The sequence below is a fragment of the Hypanus sabinus genome, chromosome 12 (genome assembly GCF_030144855.1).
Source record: "Hypanus sabinus isolate sHypSab1 chromosome 12, sHypSab1.hap1, whole genome shotgun sequence".
Classification (NCBI taxonomy): Eukaryota; Metazoa; Chordata; class Chondrichthyes; order Myliobatiformes; family Dasyatidae; genus Hypanus; species Hypanus sabinus.
The window spans coordinates 45,680,764-45,699,075 of NC_082717.1; the positions used below are offsets into that span (position 1 = coordinate 45,680,764).

The 18,312-nt window shown below is 38.9% G+C and overlaps 1 protein-coding gene across 1 annotated transcript in view; it reads left to right on the top strand.

Annotated features, from left to right (window-relative positions):
- LOC132402834 (tyrosine-protein phosphatase non-receptor type 14-like) overlaps positions 1-18,312 on the top strand; it is a 248,338-nt gene that overhangs the window by 123,710 nt on the left and 106,316 nt on the right. Inside the window, exon 3 of the mRNA XM_059985852.1 lies at positions 1,870-2,039. Within this exon, the coding sequence (XP_059841835.1) occupies positions 1,870-2,039 (170 nt within the window). The remainder of the gene's footprint in view (positions 1-1,869; positions 2,040-18,312) is intronic.

Genomic DNA, 18,312 nt, shown 5'->3' on the forward strand with positions numbered 1-18,312 from the left:
GTCTGACCTGTGCTATGATAACATCCAATGAAACATCTATAGCCGTAATATTTTCATCTCATTTTTCACCTCAGAATCTTCTGGACCATATCACCATCAGATCTTCCACTAGGTAGTAGGTTTGAAGAACAAAACCTCATTTTCCATCTGAGTGCAATAACTGGATTAAATACCTCCAACTTGGGTAATTTGTTCTTTCTGTCTGTATCAGAGCTAGCTATTTCTACCAGAGTATCAACAGGATATCTTTAAGAAACAAATGTTGTCAATTAACTGTTCTTAAATACCATCAAATAGAAGTTGTGCTGTCTCAAACCAAACAATGTGTTATAAAATGAATAGCAAATTTTTGGTGACTCACTTATCCTGACTTGGTTGAGTTCAAACCAAGCTTTTGTGTCAAACTATCAGACAAGTATCTTTCCAATTATCTAGCTTTTCTCTGCTGGGAAAAGTTGAGAAATAAATAAAGATTCTATATCCTGGAGGCAACACTTTTCAAAGTATGGCCTGAAACCATAAGAGTAATGTGGAACATTTTGTATAGAAACCCTGTGGAGGTGGCACAGGAAATAAACAGGAAGATCTGGTAGCCAGAAAACGAACAAGAGACAACAGAATGGTGTTGCAAGAGTATGTGTAAAAAGCTGCACTCGCTTTTGGACCAGTGAGGGCAACCTGAATGAGATGAAGACGGGGGTGTGGAATTCGGCGAGTGAATACCAAGTTGCCAAGCAGGTCTGCCTTTCCCTCAGGAAGAGAGAGTAGGAGCAGGGTTTGGAAATATAGGAAAGTCCAAAGAAATGAGTCTGGCCATCTTCAGACTTGAACTGTTGATACTTGCCAATCCGTTTGCTATATGGCCTGGCCAGCAACTTCTATTTATTTAATAAAAACAAATTAGTGAGACTTACTGTTTCTGCAAGTGTTTGCAAATAATCAAGTTGTCCTGTTGCCAGTTCTTTGTTGTAGAAAGTAAACTAGTTTTTAAAATAGTCAGCTATTTGAAATATGTCATCGGTTGCAGGAGATTAATTATATTACTTTTTGCAATACTACTCTGTGCCCCTCCCCAGCACTCTCTACTAACAGTGGCACAGCTGCATTTTGCCATATTGCCCATATGAATGAAAATTACCAATAGAGTACTGTAAATGCTGAAAGTCTGAAGTTGAAATACCAATTGTGGAAGATGTTCTATAGATTGAACAGGTGTGTTAAGCAGGTTCTCAGGGACAAGAATAACACATTTCCATTCTGTTGGGTCTGAGCTAACTATTGAGACCTGTGAAGAGATGTGTGGTCTCTCCCAAATGAGATGCTTGATAGGGTAGTCGGGTGGGTTGTTTGGGAACTAAATCCATTCTTGACCAAATATATCAAGATTTGGTTCATCAATAATAGCTATTACAGAGGGAGGGGGAAAATTCAGATGGAAAACTGCAAAACTGTGCTTGCTTCTTTGAATTTTGTTTAACAGTTCAAAAAATAGTAAATGATGCACATATATGAAATGAAGTGCAAGGTTTTGTGAATTGTACATTTCTGAAGGAAATCACTTTCTATTTTTAGAGTTACTGATGTTTGAATAATTTGCTCCATAAGGAACAATCTCTGGGCCATGTCTTGGAAATCATTCCATTATGGCAGGGAACAAAGGGAACCTTGAATGGAATTTACTCTTAATTCAGAGATGATCATGTTTATTTTTTCAGCAGCAAATTACCATCTAGTTTTACATTAAGATGATTCATTTAATAAAAGGAACAGACTGTAATGCCTCTTCTAATTCCTAATTTGTGTATTCTTGAAATCCCAGGATTAAAGTATATTTCATTATCATATAATTCTCTCTGTTTCTTTTACCAGACTCATTATTTCGGACTTTGGTTCCTTAGTAAGACTCAGCAGGGACGATGGGTGGAGTTAGAAAAAGCTCTGAAAAAACAACTGGACAAATTTGCCAATGAACCTCTCCTCTTCTTCGGAGTGATGTTCTACGTACCCAGTGTGTCAAGACTACAGCAAGAGGTCACAAGGTACAGAAAGCCAAGAAGTTCACTTTCATTTACTGCCTTGTAGATTGTGTTCAGGGAAAGAATTCTGACCTCCAGCCAAGGTTCTTGTTAAGTAACAATACACAATTCAAAGGCTATTCATTTCTCTTGGAGAATGGTCATCAAAACTTGGAATTGCTTCAAATGTACTGAGAAGGAATGGTTGATATGTTGGGTGAAAATTTTGCATTGGTTCTGATGCAAGTTTTTTTCCTGAAGTTTCTCTGAATTTCTGAGTCCTTTCAATAGAGTCGTAGAGCTACACAACCCAAATAGTCAGTTTGATCCAGTTAGTCCATGTTGATCAAAATCCAATTTGAAATGGAATAAAAGTAACTCATATCTAGAAATAGGTGCTGAAACATTACCAGTTTAATTCTAGCAGAGCCTTGCCCGGTTTTGTGCATAACCGTACACTTTGCAGTAGAAGATTCAGTAAAGCACAGCAGGCCACGAACCAGTTTGGTGGTTGATGCACACTTCATCTGCTAAGAAGGATGTGTCATCTCGTGGAGAGATACAGTGCTAAAGCAAGCCTTTCAGCCAACTGGATCAGCATTGGCCATCAGGCACCCGTTATACCAAACCTCCATTAAACCTATTCAGCAGCTGTAAGAGATTGAAATTATTTTCACATTCACTCAAAGGGACTGTTAAATCCTCACATACAGGAAAGATGGGAGCATTTACTTTTCTGGATTTGGGATTGTGTGTGTGTGTGTGTGTGTACACTTCCATATGTCCATCCACAGGGGCGAAGAGTGCAGAAACCCATTGAATGTGACGTGAAGTAGCTCCAGTGGTCTCTTAGAGCAATCTGAATCCCCACAGAACAGAGCAATGCTGAAAGAAACCCCTATGGACTGGCATCTGACTCATCAGTTGCTCACTCCCACGCATCTGATAACACGTGGAGAGAGGCCTTTCCTTGTGCTCCCTTTTAATCCAGTAGAGCCCTGTTCCCAACCTCTCTTTAGCTTAACTGGAACCACAGTTCAAGTGTTGCCTTAAACCTCAGCAGGGCCCCAGTTCATGGACTCACTATTCAGTTCTCTCTGTAGTGTTACTGCTTTCTTAAATGCAAAACATTTGAAATAATTCATAGAATAAAAAAGGCTGGAAACACTCAACAAGACAGGCAGCATCCATGGAATGAGAAGCAAAGTTAAAGTTTTATTTATCATAAAATTACACATACAGTTTGAAGTTTTTAGTGTGTGATCTTTTCATTTTATCTCCACATATACATTAAGTTTTTTTGTAAAGCTGCGTTCAGTTCTAATGGTTTAAGTAATATCAATCAGTTGTTTAGAATTACATAATACAGGTGACATTAGTGTTATGGCTATTCAGAAATTTGCCCTTACAGAATTTACAATTTGCTATCCAAAACATTGAATATGGAATTAAATTTGCTCTCAAGAAAATACTTAAAATTGCACTTTGTTTCTTGATGCATGTGCAGATGACATGACTTTCCATTGCGAAATTTCTAATATGGATTGTTTCTGGAACACAACACCCCCCCCCCCCCAACTCCCAACCCGCCACATAACATAGAGATGTCTATTTTTATAGAATAGAGGCATATGATTTTGCCGAGACGATTTCAGGGATTTTTAATTTACCTGAGCTTTTTCTATCTTCTATCCCTTTTTTCCATGAATGATAATTTTCTTCATCTTAAATGCTTCTATACATTTCAGTCAGTTGTTCTCTGTGGTAGGATAAAGAAAATCTCCTGACTTCCTTTCTGTTTTATCTGTGACTGGCTTCTTTTAATGCTCTCCCACTGGGATTGGTTTACTGTCACATGTACCGACATACTGTGAAAAGCTTGTCTTGTACGCTATTCATGTAGATTAATTCATTACACAGTGGATTGAGCTGGAGCAAAGTAAAACAAGCCAGTATTCTTGAGGACTGTCTGTACGTCCTCCCTGTGGAACGCATGGGTTTTCTCCAGGATCTCCAGTTTCCTCCCACAGTCCAAGATGTACAGGGTAGGTTAATTCTCATGAGCAGGTCTGTTGTTGGGGAAGGTTTAAACTAATTTGGCTGGGGGTTGGGGAGGTGGTGGGAGCTGGAGTGAAGGGACTCATGATAGATGAATAGTTTAAAAAAAAAAGCAACGATAGCGTGCAGTCAGAATGTCAGGAAAGGCAAGCAGATGATAGGTCAAAATCATTGCCAGCAGAATGAGTATCAGTGCGTTAGAGATGCAGAATCAAAAAGGATAGCAAATACAATTATATCTCAATGCGCAGAGTATAAGAAATGAGGTGGATGATCTTGTTTGCACTATTGCAGATTGTAAGTATGATGTTGTGGCCATCACTGAATCATGGCTGAAGGATGCTTATAGTTGGGAGCAAATTGTCCAAGGTTATGTGTTGTGTCAGAGGGAGAGAAAGGTAGGCAGAGCAACTGGCTGGTAAAGAATGGCATCAGATCAGTAGAAAGATCAGACATAGATGCAGAAAAAGTTGAATCCTTGTGGGTTGAGTTAAGAAACTGCAAAGGTAAAAGGACCATGACGGCAGTTATGGCCTCCCAACAATAGCTGGGGCATGGACCACAGGTTACAGCGGAAAATAAAAAACGCATTTCAGTAGGACAATGTTATGATAGTCATGGGAGATTTCAATATGCAGGTTGATTGGGAAAATCAGGTTGGTAATGGATCTCGAGAGCAAGATGCTTATGAGATGGCTTTTAAGAGTAGTTTGTTGTTGAGCCTATTAGGGGGTCAGCTATACTGTTCTGGGTGTTGTGTAATGAACCGGGGCTGATTAAAGAGCTTGTGGTTACAGAACCCTTAGTAGGCAGTGATCATGATATGATAGAGTACAATTTGAAATTTGATAGGGAAAAATTAAAGTCTGATGTAGCAGTATTTCAGTGGAGTAAAGGAAATTACAGTGGTATGAAAGACTAGTTGGCCAAAGTAAATTGGAAGAAGATGCTGGCAGGGATGGGGGCAGAGCAGCAATGGTGTGAGGTTCTGGGAAAAATGAGGAAGGTGCAGGATAGATGTATTGCAAAAATGAAATAATACTCAGATGGAAAAATGTACAACTGTGTCTATCAAGGGAAGTCAGAGCTAATGTAAAAGCAAAAAAGAGGGCATAACAACAAAGCAAAAGTTACTGTGAAGGCAGAGGATTGGGAAGCTTTTAAAACCCTACAGAGAGCAACTAAAAGAATCATTAGGAGTGGAAAGAGGAAATATGAAAGCAAGCTAGCAGACATTATCAAAGTAGCCAGTAAAAGCTTTCTCAAGTATGTTTAAAAAAAATATAAGAGAGATAAAAGTGGATCTAGGACTGCTGAAAAATAAAGCCAGAGAAATAATAATGGGTTCAAGGAGATGGCAGTTGAACTAAATGAGTATTTTGAATCAGTCTTCACTGCGGAAGACACAAGCAGTATGCCAGTTGTTGAAGGCTGTTAGGGAACAGAAGGGAATGCAATTACTATTACAAGGGAGAAGGTGCTCAAAAATCTGAATGACATAAATCATCCAGGCCAGATGAACTGCACCCTAGGGTTCTGAAAGAGGTTGCGGTAGAGATTGTGGAGACATTAGTAATGATCTTTCAAAACTAATTGGACTCTGGCATGGTGCCAGAGGACTGGAAAATTGCAAATGTCACTCCACTCTTTAAGAAAGGAGGAAGGCAGCAGAAGGAAATTTTAGACCAGTTAGTCTGACCTCAGTGGTTGGGAAGATGTTTGAGTCAATTGTTAAATATGTGGTAATGGAGTACTTGGTGACACAGGACAAGATAGGACAAAGTCAGCATGGTTTCCTTCAGGGAAAATCTTGCCTGCCGAACCTGTTGATATTCTTTGAGGAGATTACAAGTAGGATAGATAAAGGGGATGCAGTGAATGTTGTATATTTGAACTTCAGAAGGCCTTTGACAAAGTGCTACACATGTGACGGCTTAGCAAGTTAATAGCCCATGGTATTACAGGAAAGTTACTGGCATGGTTGGCTGATCAGTAGGAGGCAGTGAGTGGGAATAAAAGGATCCTTTTCTGGTTGGCTATCAGTGACTAGTGGTGTTCTGCAGGGGTTGGTGTTGGGACCGCTTCTTTTTATGCTGTATATCAATGATTTAGATGATGGAATAGATGACTTTGTTGCCATGTTTGCAGATGATATGAAGACTGGTGGAGGGGCTGTTACTGTTGAGGAAACAGGTAGGCTACAGAGGGACTTAAATTAGGAGAGTGGACAAGAAAATGGCAAATGAAATACCATGTTGGAAAATATGTGGTCATGTACTTTGGTAGTACAAATAAATGTAGACTATTTTCTAAGTGGGGAGAAAATCCAAAACTCTGAGATGCAAAGGGACTTGGGAGTCCTTGTGCAGAACACCCTAAGGGTTAACTTGCAGGCAGAGTCAGTGGTGAGGAAGGCAAATGCAATGCTAGCATTAATTTCAAGAGGTCTGGGATACAAGAGCAGGGATGTGATGCTGAGGCTCTATAGGTCACTGGTGAGGCCTCACCTTGAGTATTATGAACAGTTTTGGGCCCCTCATCTTAGAAAAGATGTGCTGACATTGGAGAGGGTCCAGAGGAGGTTCATAAGAATGATTCCAGAAATGAAAGGGTTGTCAAACAAGGAATGTTTGATGGCTCTGGGTCTGTACTTGCTTTAGTTTAGAAGGATGAAGGGGAGGGATCTCATTGAAACCTTTCTAATGTTGAAAGGCGTGGACAGAGTAGATGTGAAAGGGATGTTTTCCATGGGGGAGGGGGGAGGGGGAAAGTCAGGAGGGCACAGCCTCAGGATAGAGCGGCATTCATTTAAAACAGATGTAGAGACATTTCTTTAGCCAGATGGTGTTGAATTTCTGGAATTTGTAACCACAGGCTGGAGGATTGGTTGCTGGGTGTATTTAAGGCAGAGCTTAATGGGTTCTTGATTGGGCAAAGTACCAATGTTTACTGAGAGAACACCAGGGAGTGAGGCTGAGGAGGGGAAGAGGGATCAGCCATGATTGAATGGCGGAGCAGATTCAATTGGCCAAATGGCCTAATTCTGCCCCTATGTCTTATGGTCTTAATTGGTCATTGTGAGTTGTTCTGTGAATAGATTAGGGTTAAGTTGGAATTATCAGGAATTGTTGGGCAGCGTGGCTCATAGGGCCAGAAGGGCTTATTAAGACCATAAGATATAGGAACAGAATTAGACCATTTGGCCCATCAAGTCTGCTCTGTCATTTAATCATGGCTGATCCATTTTTCCTCAGCCTCAATCTCCTGCCTTCTTTCCATATCTCTTCATGGACTGACCAATCAGAAATCTACCAACCTCTGCCTTAAATATACATAAAGACGTGACCTCCATATCTGCCTGTGGCAACACATTCCACAGATTCACCACTCTTTGGCTTAAAAAATTCCTTCTCATCTCTGTTTGAAAAGGACGCCCCTCTATTCTGAGGCTGTGTCCTCTGGTCTTAGATTCTCCCACTATAGGATGCATCCTCTCCAGATCCATTCTGTCGAGGCCTTTCACCATTTGATAGGTTTCAATTAGGCTGCTCCTTATTCTTCTGAATTCTAGTGAACACAGGCCCAGAGCCTTACACTGAATGGCAAGCTATTCAGTCCTGACCGTGTTGTATCTCGGAATACAAATTCTCTGCTCTATTTCGAAATAAATAAATAGTCAACGATTTTAAGATTGAATCTAGCAACTATACCGGGTGTGAATTGTGGAATAAAAAACACAGAACTTTGTCAAGGAACATATTTTCATGGCTGTGGAGGAAGAAGCCAGAGAATGAGCCTAACTGGATCACACTTGGACAAGCTGGCATGGGTCAGAGAAGCCCATTTTCTTCAGTGTTGTAATAATTTTATTATCCTTTGATTATCTCTTAATTACTAGCCTTCACTAATATTATGATTGGTACTTCAGGCAGTTCCCACAGATTTTACTGAATGCCTTGACCAGGTGCAGCAATGAGAGAAAAATCAATTAAATGCCTGACATTGTGGAGATTTGATTTTCAACTGGCCTCTGTAGATGCCATGTGTTGATCTGTGCCAATAATCTCAAATGCTGCTTTGGGTTGGAGGTTTGCCAGTCTGATGGACAAGCTGGTCTGTGGGATCAATAATTGCCCATCAAAGAAATTAGGATCGAATTTGCATCTATCTCACATGATAATCGTTTGTAGCTTCAGACACACTTCCCTTCTCCATTGTGCATGGTTGTGCAATATCTTAGTTCCCAACAGATGAAAAATAAATTTCTTTTCAAATTATAGTTGTACTTTTTGAACATTCCAATGCAAAGATTTTTGACATCCATTGCAGATATGTACAGGAGAGAGATGGAGGTTGAGTGGTGTCACATCAGCAACTTTGCACCCGATGTCACCAAGACAAAGCAATTGCTCATGGATTTCAGGAGGAGGAAGTCAGAGGAATATGTAACAGTCTTCATTGAGAGTCAGCAGTGGAAAGCTGAGCAGCTTCACAACCTGGGTGTTAACATCTCAGTGGGTTTATCCTGGGCCCTACATATTGATATCGTCACAAATAAGAGGTGTTAGTGGCTAGGTTTTATTAGGATTTTGAGGAGTTACAGTATTTCACCAATGACTCCAGCAAATTTCTACAGATTAAGTATGGAGAGCATTCTAGTTGGTTGCATTACAGTCTGTTATGTAGCCTTCAATGCCCAGGATCCCAAGAGACTATTGAGGATTGCAGACTTAACCAACTCCTTAGCGGACACAACCCTCCCCACCATTGAGGACATCTTCCAAAGCCAATGCTTCAGGAAGCTGGTGTTCATCATTATGGACACTCACCAGCTGGAATATGCCATCTTCTCATTGCTACCATCAGGGAGGATGTACAGGAGCCTGATGACCCACACTAAATGTTTCAGGGCCAATTTCTCGGCTGTCAGATTTCTGTACATTCCTGAACCCATGAGCACTAACTCACTATTCCTCATTTCACTATTTTTACTTTTTATTGTAACTTACAGTAACTATCTTACATCTTGCAATGTACTGCTGCCACAAAAGCAACAAATCTTGGGACATGTGTTAGTGATAATAAACCGGATTCTGATTGTTTTCATTAACTGTTCTCCATACTGAGAGCAAGGGCTTTGTTCACGGAAATACCATCTGTTGAATGATAATAATGAGCTTTAAGGGGCAGCTTTTCTCCAATTCTTTCATTCAAAAGAATGTGGCAGATTGAAGGGAGTGGAGTGAAAACTATCTGAGTAAATTTGTACTGCTCATGCAACCAGTGATTCTAGTATGGGTGAATTTTTCTTTCATCTATCAGATTGGATCATCTCTGCATATCAACAAGCTTGTAATTGTTGGGGAAAATGCTTAGTCGACCACATCCTAGATCTGTAAGAGGACCCTGCTTGTCTTTGTAAACCACATATGAGTAGGTCATGCACAAATAGCTTCGAGGAAGTAGGTTATTTCATCCTGTACTGAATTTTTATATCCATTTGAAACTCTGCTTCTGTAATGCTTGTCTTGGAGCAATTTCAGTCTTTGCTAATTAATTAAGATGTAACAAGATTATTAAAGACATTTTGTTCTGTTGAACCAATCCAAGAATTAAATTAATCAGCCTTGGCCTCCCAAAGGGACAGGTGGTTTTACAGAGGCATATGTTAATACAGAGCCATTGAGGGAGGTATTAGTTTGATCTAATGTACCAAATGTGTGTCTCTTTGGATGCAGCCAGATTTCCTGCTAGGTTGATTGCTTTCCTACTTCAATTTGCAACTGGAAATTGTGATATTTTCCTCTTTGCCATTTGAGCCCAAGCGGGAAAGTTGTTTCTGCAATGTGGATAATTGAGATATATTAGCACATTGCATGAAACACTATCCTGACCATTCAACTTGGCTCTTTTTGTCAGAGGTCAAAAACATCAATGGAAGTGAAAGCAATGAATTAAGAGCAAGTCAGTGAAATTTGTTCTTAGTGCTAACATCTCTGTAGAAGGCTGCTCAGTGACTCTGTAATGTCTATATCATAAATAGCTTGATTGCTTTATGCCAAAATCTTACTGAGAAAATTTATGGAATTTTAATGTAAAATAATCTAGATATTTTCAGTAAGTATAGTACTAGTGTTTGGAATTGCATTATAGCCAAATTTGTAAAATAACCATCAATGACAGGTATGCAGCAGTTCACTGTTTGAAAGCCCAGCTTCCTGACAAAGGAGAGCTCCAATTGTGAGAAATTGAAGTGGTTTGAAAAGGACATTACTTTCCATGTGATATTTTACTATGTAGGACTTCCTTGACAGTGATAATAAACCTGATTCTGATTTGGATTCCTCTGCCTGCTCCAGAAGAATTTTATTAAAATATTTACATCATGTGAGACACTTATAAATAAGTAAGTCATGTAATGGATTATCATGTTTTTATACAATAGAATCCTCTAGTTAAATGTTTTTTTTAATGAAGTAGATTTGAATTTAGTGTCAAACTAATTTAGTGTCAAATTTTTCAGTGGAACATGTATTTTTTAAAAAGTAATTATTTTAGAGAGAAATGTGCAAAATATATGTCAGGTTGCCTGAAAAAATGATTTAAAAAATCAGTTTCTCTCATCTCAATGATAAATTTGGTCTAAGAAAACATCTGATGTACATTTTATAGTTTATGTGAATTCCTGGTAATGTTGTATGAATGTTTTTCTTAGAAGAGGGGACAACTTTATTTAAATTCCAACCCTATCAGAGCATGCTTTATTTTGTCTTCCAATAAAAGACCCAAGATGTTCTGTTCATGTCAAAAGATTTGCTTTTCAGCATAAGAAGATAGTTTTTTTCCAAAATTAGTACGAACAGCTATAACCATGTTACATAGGTTTCATCAGTCAGGTCACTTGCCTAATAATGAATATAGTGCCACATCCATTTTTTGTTCAGCATTTGCTTTCCTAAATTATTACTTCACTGATTCAGTGGCATCGGATTTTACAGGAAATGGAATAGGCAGCAAAACTTAAGAATTGCCATCGTCAGTCTATAAAAGCACAGCTGCTTTGAAGCTCCCCGGCTTCTGTAGTTCAATGAGGAATTTCTTGATTTCACTGGATTTGCTAACTAGAGTCCTGCAGCACTTGATGTAAGCATGTGCCTAATATGCAGACAGTAGTGTTATTAGTGTCTAATCTGCAACACTGTATTTTTCTCTCAAAGGTAATACAGTGCACAATAAATAGTGTTACAAGGTGCAGATAAGTGATAGCACTGGTAGCAGAATTTAGGTAAAGTTTTGTTAAATATTCTGTTTGAGGAAAGGTAGAGTGAGCTAGAGCTTTTCTCTTTGGGTAACTTGATGGAAGTTTATAAGACCATGAGCAGACATGACAACAGCAGCCAATACCAGAGGACACACCTTTAAGGTGAGTGGAGGAAAGTTGAGGGGGAGATGTCGGAGGTAGTATTTTTGCACATAGAGTGGTAGGTGTCTCAAATACACTGCCAAAATAGAGTTTACACTGATAAAATAGGGACATTTAAGAGACATTATTTAGGCACATGGATGAAAGAAAAATGGAGGGTCATGGGCTATGTAAGAGGATTAGAGTGATCGAGGAGTAGGTTATGTAAGTAGGCAAAATGTCATAGGCTGAACTATTCTATGTTCTGGGTTAAGCAGTCAGACTTGTAGTGTATTCAAATACATATTGGACGTTCTTTCAAGTGTGGCTGTTAATTTTGACTTGCATGTGTTTTTGTTCCAACAAAGCTGTCCATTTCTTGTGACTTTTCCCTTTACTACCATGAAGGAGAAACATGGAAGGGCAGCGATCATCCCATTGGTCTGATTCTATAACCAGTCATTGACATTTACTCAGAGAGTCCCTCTCATCTGAAGACAGATGAGGAATCGGGATTCAGAGCTTTCCAAGGTAAACTTGTGTGAGTTGTGGTGTAAAGAAGAGTTGTAATTTATTGGCTCACCTACAAGGCTTATCATTGACAACGCAATGTTCTGTCAGCACTGCAGTGAAGCTTGAATCTATATTAAAAAACACAAAATGCTGGCAGAACTCAGCAGGCCAGACAGCATCTATGGGAGGAGGTAATAACGACGTTTTGGGCCGAAACCCTTCATCAAGAATCTATATTTGTGTTTTTGAATTTCCATGTGAATATTCTGCGTTATTGTACTCAGTTCTTCTAGCTGATTATTACTCTGTACAGTCACTTGGAGACAGGGCTCTTGTCTTGGCTCTGAAGTTACCTACTGCAGTTTTAAATAGCAAGGTCATTTTTCTTCTATTGCCTTTCTCCCTATGTACATGCAAAATTTAGTTCAAAGTATAAAAATGGTCAAATTGTGTGTAATTGTATTTCTGAAACAAATAGTAGAGTGGCTGTTATTTTTGACAAGGATATAATCCCTTCCTGTTGGCCATAATATTGTAGTAAACACTAAAAGGTTTCATGTTACTCTGTTCAAGGATTAATCCACACCATAAAATTGAATGCCATTCAATCCTTTTAAATGTGGAATCCCAGAGATGGTATTGCATTGGCTGTATCTGAGAATTTGTCTCTTTGGCAAATAGACCTGCTTGGGCAGATTTAATTTAAGTTACCAATGGGAATAATTTGCATTGAATGTATATTTAAAGAGTTCCTACTAACACCTTAAAATCATCCCCTACCTTTTGTGTATCTCTGTTTATTTTAAAATTTAACTTACATTTTAATATGGTGCTTCAAATGATGCACAACAATTCAAAGTGTTCATATGTGCGATGATTAAACGTAAAGCTGTTAGAGGCCAGAACTGGAAGAGAGCAAATATTTACGTGTTGTAGAGCCGAAGGAATGTATAGAGTTCTGGAGGAGTAAGACACAAGGAGATTGGAAAGCAAAAATGGAAGCTGTTGTTTCTATGAGGAGCCAAGTTCAGTGGGCAATTAAAGGGCAATGAATTTATTAGATTTGGCATATTAGAACATTGAATGCAGAATTTGGATGACCTAAATTTTACAGAGTAAGAGAGCTTTGGGGTGGTCAACACTAGAGGTAATAAAGGTAAAGATTTAGATTAATATTTTAATGACAGGTTATTTGAGGCTGGTGCAGAGTGGATCAATATTTGGGTGGCATTTTGATGGGATGGGTATGAGGCCCAATCATAACTTAAAATGAGTTATTACATTGAAGTTGTCTCACCCCATTTCTGACCATTGCAGAAGGGAATAATGGAATCTTTCCTGGCAGCAATCATGTCTGGCATTAGGAATTTGTTATTAACAGGATAGCTTTGAACAAAACGTGGAGAAAAAGGCTGAAAGCTCTTGTCAAAGGCAACAATTTAGTGATATCTATATTAACCTTTCAAACCAAGAAGTATAGTTATCGTAATTGTTGATAATCTCCATTTATTCAGTTTAATGTTATAGATGATTGGTATCCAGTTACTGTAGTACCAACGGCATAAAGAATATGGGGGAACAAGCAGGTCAAGTATGCTAGGAAGCATCAGAATTTAGTAGGATTTGGCTCTAGATCCGTGGTTCCCAACCTGGGCTCCCCAGAGTCCTTGCTTAATGGTATTGGCCCATGGCATGAACAACCTTGGGAGAAGGTCGGCATGATAACAAATTTGACGAACTGAAGAGAATTATTCACAAGGAATTGGAAGGAATCCTTTAGCTTCCTTGTTCCATTTTGAAGGTAGGACAGATTTTTTTATTCCACCCATTGAGTAATGTTGCATGTAAGGTAAACATTTAAAAGTTTAGCTTTGCTTGTCACATGTACATTGAAGCATCAAATCATTCAGCAGGGAAATGAGTTGTGTGCATCAAATCAAGCCAGTGAGGATTGTGCTGGATAGTCGCTTGCGTTGCCAGGCTTCCAGTGCCAACATAGAATGCCTGCAGCTCACTAACCTAATCGCATAATGTGAGAGGAAACCGGAGCAGTTGGAGGAAGCCCACGCAGTCACGGGGAGGATGTAGATACTTCTTGCGGGCAGCAGCAGGATTTGAACCCTAATCAGTAATCACTAGCGCTGTAAAGCAGTGCTATGCCACCCTAACATAACGTAACTGTAGTGACAGAACTGGAATTATAAACTGAATCACTGAAAGCACAACTGTTATACTTTCTTAAAAAGTACAATAACTCAGGGAACTTTATTATGAATAATTTCAGCTCTGCATTATTTTGAAGCCTTGTAATTATCATTAGCCTGCCTCTGTAGGTAACTGAGTTGTTGAAGAAGATGTACTCTGTTAATCTGCCCACTATATCTGGATTAGAACACTGTCATAGTTGAACACAGCAATTCCTTTTCAACATTAAGCCATTGAAATCCCCTTTGGGTGAACCAGTACACTGGTAAGCTAAGAGGGTTGTTGAAAATAAAATGCTGAAGATTGGCTGAACTTTTCACCATTGTTTCGTAACTCATAGACACTGCCTGACCCGTTTTGAGTTCCTTCAACATTTTGTGTGTGTTTCTCTGGATTTCCAGCATCTGCATAACCTCTTGTGTTTTACAATGGTCAGCGGGATTTCAAAGATCAATAAAATATTTATTAGGAATACTAACAAACTTTTATGCATTTCAGGTTTGGGTAAGAGATCAATTCTGAATTTTTAAGGAAGTACACAGGCTCTTATGGATATTGTGTTTAAAATCTGTTCCCATTATTACTAGCAGTTTAACCTTGTGCTTGATATTGATCTGCTTAATAAGAGGCTTAATTGCTTAGGAACATTGTGCTGTGTTTTCTCAGTCTCTTTGTTAGACCAAGGTACTGTTTTGATCATGATGACAGAAAAATGTGGTGGGTTTTGGTTCAGTATCATGAAAATTTCATCTTCTTCCATCTATGAACTTCAAAGCTTTAGCTGATGTCAGCACAATCATGAGTCTTGTGCAAAAACGTCAAAAAAGCAGTTGTTATGTGGTTGAAAATCTTAAAGGGATTTGGCAGAGAGTTCAGTGTTGGAGATTATGAAATTCTTAGGTTTTAAGGTGTTACTGCTCCACCTATATCTGATCTACAACTTTCTACAGAATGAATTTTGTTTCTTCTAATTGTCAAATTGTATATTGACATAATGGCAAGTTGTATTCTAAAGCATAAAAATCCAACTAAAATAAGTTTTTTTTTTGCTGCAGTTTGCAGAAGTGTTTGTAAGAATGTGGTGACAAATTATTGGTTTGGTCTCAGCTCTATGTAGATGACAAGCAGTAGTACTAGTTATTTATCAGTTGTGCTATTATACTGTAATATATAATTTATGGTGCTTTGTTATCATTTGATAGTGGATCTTACAAAAGTATTTATATCCTATCAAACACTATAATAATTTTTATACATTCTTATGAGCAAAGTATCTCAAGTAGAAGCAGTATCCCAACTGCTGGCAACCCTTCAGTTGACTTGAGATCATAAGACATAGAATCAGAATTAGGCCATTTGGCCCATCAAGTCTGCAGTGCAATTCAATCATGGCTGATCCTTAATGCTGAAGAGATCTAGGCAAGTAGTTGTCCCTTTAATGTTCATTTCATTTTGGGCAGACACTACACTCTGTAGATACTACACAACATTCTTCAACAGCTTGAAATAGAATGTTTAAAATTCAGTGGTATTTTGTGCAAGTTGGATAGCTAACAAACCATAAAAAGACCTAATAAACTGATATAACTGATGTAATCTGATGTAACACTTAGCTTTGGCACAAATGATGTATCACTTTTTTCATTAATAAAAATTCCATCTGGTAATTTTAGGTATTAAGAAGTTCAAGTGAACTTGCTGTGTTTTCTAACTCTCAAACATAACTAATTGAAAGAAAAACATGGAGCCGGGGATAATGTATCCAGTTCTGTTCATGCATTAGCGAGGCATGCACTTGTATTGTGGGGGAATAAAGACGTTTGCCATTCACGTACTTTTACATGTAACCCATAATGAATTATGTAAACAACAATGAATGCTTGTTGAAACAATATATTTCCAATATTACTTAGATATTATCAAAATATTAAATAGACAACACTCCTCCCTCCTGTTTTTACCAAGCCCATTGTGCTTGTTGGTTACTGTATTTCACAAATACAATGCTATATTATTGTATTTCACTTACGAATGTCATTCCTGATTATGTCACTCTCATCATTATTAGATTTTTCAGCAACAGCGTGCAAATCAGAATCAGAATCGGGTTTATTATCACCAGCATGTGACGTGAAATTTGTTAACTTAGTAGCAGCAGTTCAATACAATACATAATATAGGAGAAAAAATAAAATAATAATAAATAAGTAAATCTTATTCAGTATACTTTATACAGTATACATATATTGAATAGATTAAAAATCATGCCAAAAAACCCCAGAAATACTGTATTTTTAAAAAAAAAGTGAGGTAGTGTCCAAGGGTTCAATATCTATTTAGGAATCAGATGGCAGAGGGGTAAAACCTGTTTCTGAATGTGTTTCTGAACCTGTTGCTGAGTGTGTGCTTTCAGGCTTCTGTGCCTCCTACCTCATGATAACAGTGAGAAAAGGGCATGTCCTGGGTGCTAATAATGGACGCTGCCATTCTGAGACACCACTCCCTAAAGATGTCTTAGGTACTTTGTAGGCTAGTGCCCAAGATGGAGCTGACTAAATTTACAACCTTCTGCAACTTCTTTTGGTCCTGTGCAGTATCTTTCTCCCTCAACCCCACCCCCATACCAGACAGTGATGCAGCCTGTCAGAATGCTCTCCATGGTACAACTATAAAAGTTTTTGAGTATATTTGTTGACATAGCAAATCTCTTCAAATTCCTAAAAAAGTCAAGTCTTGCCTTTTTTATAACAGCATCAATATGTTGGGACCAGGTTAGAAACTTAGAGATCTTGACACCCAGGAACTTGAAACTGCTCACTTTCATCTTACTGATGTTGAGTACAATGTTGTGGCTGCAGCACCACTATCTCACTCTTGTCACCACCTGAGATTCTACCAGCAATGGTTGTATCATCAGCAAATTTATAGATGGTTTTTGAGCTACATTAGTCATGGGTCTATAGAGAGTAGAGCAGTGGGCTAAGCACACACCCCTGAGGTGAGCCAGTGTTGATCGTCAGTGAGGAGGAGGTGTTATAACCAATCTGCACAGATTGTGGTTTTCTGGTTAGGAAGTTGAGAATCAATTGCAGAGGGATGTACAGAGGCCCAGGTTCTGCAACTTTTCAATCAGGATTGTGGGAACGATAGTATTAAATGCTGAGCTGTAGTTGATGAACAGCATCCTGATGTAGGTGTTTGTGTTGTCCAGGTGGTCTAAAGCCATGTGGAGAGCCATTGAGATTGCATCTGCCATTGACCTATTGTGGCAATAGGCAAATTGCAACAGGCCCTGATCCTTGTTGAGGCAGGAATTCAGTCTAGTCATGACCAACCTCTGAAAGCATTTAATCACTGTAGATGTGAACGCTACCAGACGATAGTCATTAAGGCAGCCCACATTCTTCTTCTTAGGCACTGGTATAATTGTTGCCTTTTTGAAGCAAGTGGGAACTTCTGCCTATAGCAATGAGAGGTTGAAAATGTCCTTGAATACTCCCACCAGTTGGTTGGCACAGGTTTTCAGAATTTTACCAGGTACTCCATATGGACCTTCCGTCTTGCGAACGTTTACTCTCTTTAAAGATAGCTAAACATCAGCCTCTGAGACAGAGATCACAGGGTCATCAGGTGCAGCAGGGATCTTCACAGCTGTGATTGTATTCTCCCTTTCAAAGCAGGCATAGTAGGCATTGAGTTCATCTGGTAGTGAAGTATCACTACCATTCATGCTATTGGATTTCACTTTGTAGGAACTAATGTCTTGCAAGCCCTGCCAGAGTTGTCAGAGTTGTTGTGCATCCAAAGTCGCCTTCAACTTTGTTCAAAATTTTCTCTTTGACCTTGAAATAGCCCTCCGCAGCTCATACCTGGTTTTCTGGTGCAGGCCTGGATCGCCAGACTTGAATGCCTCAGATCTAGCCTTCAGCTAGATGACGTACCTCCTGGTTCATCCACGGGTTTTGATTTGGGAATGTGCAGTAAGTCTTTGTAGGCACATAGTCATCCACACAGGTTTTAATGAAGTTGGTAACAATTGCAGCACACTCATCCAGGTTTGAAGATGAATCCCTGAATATATAGTGCTCTTTTTGACAATATAACAAACCTTTTACCTTT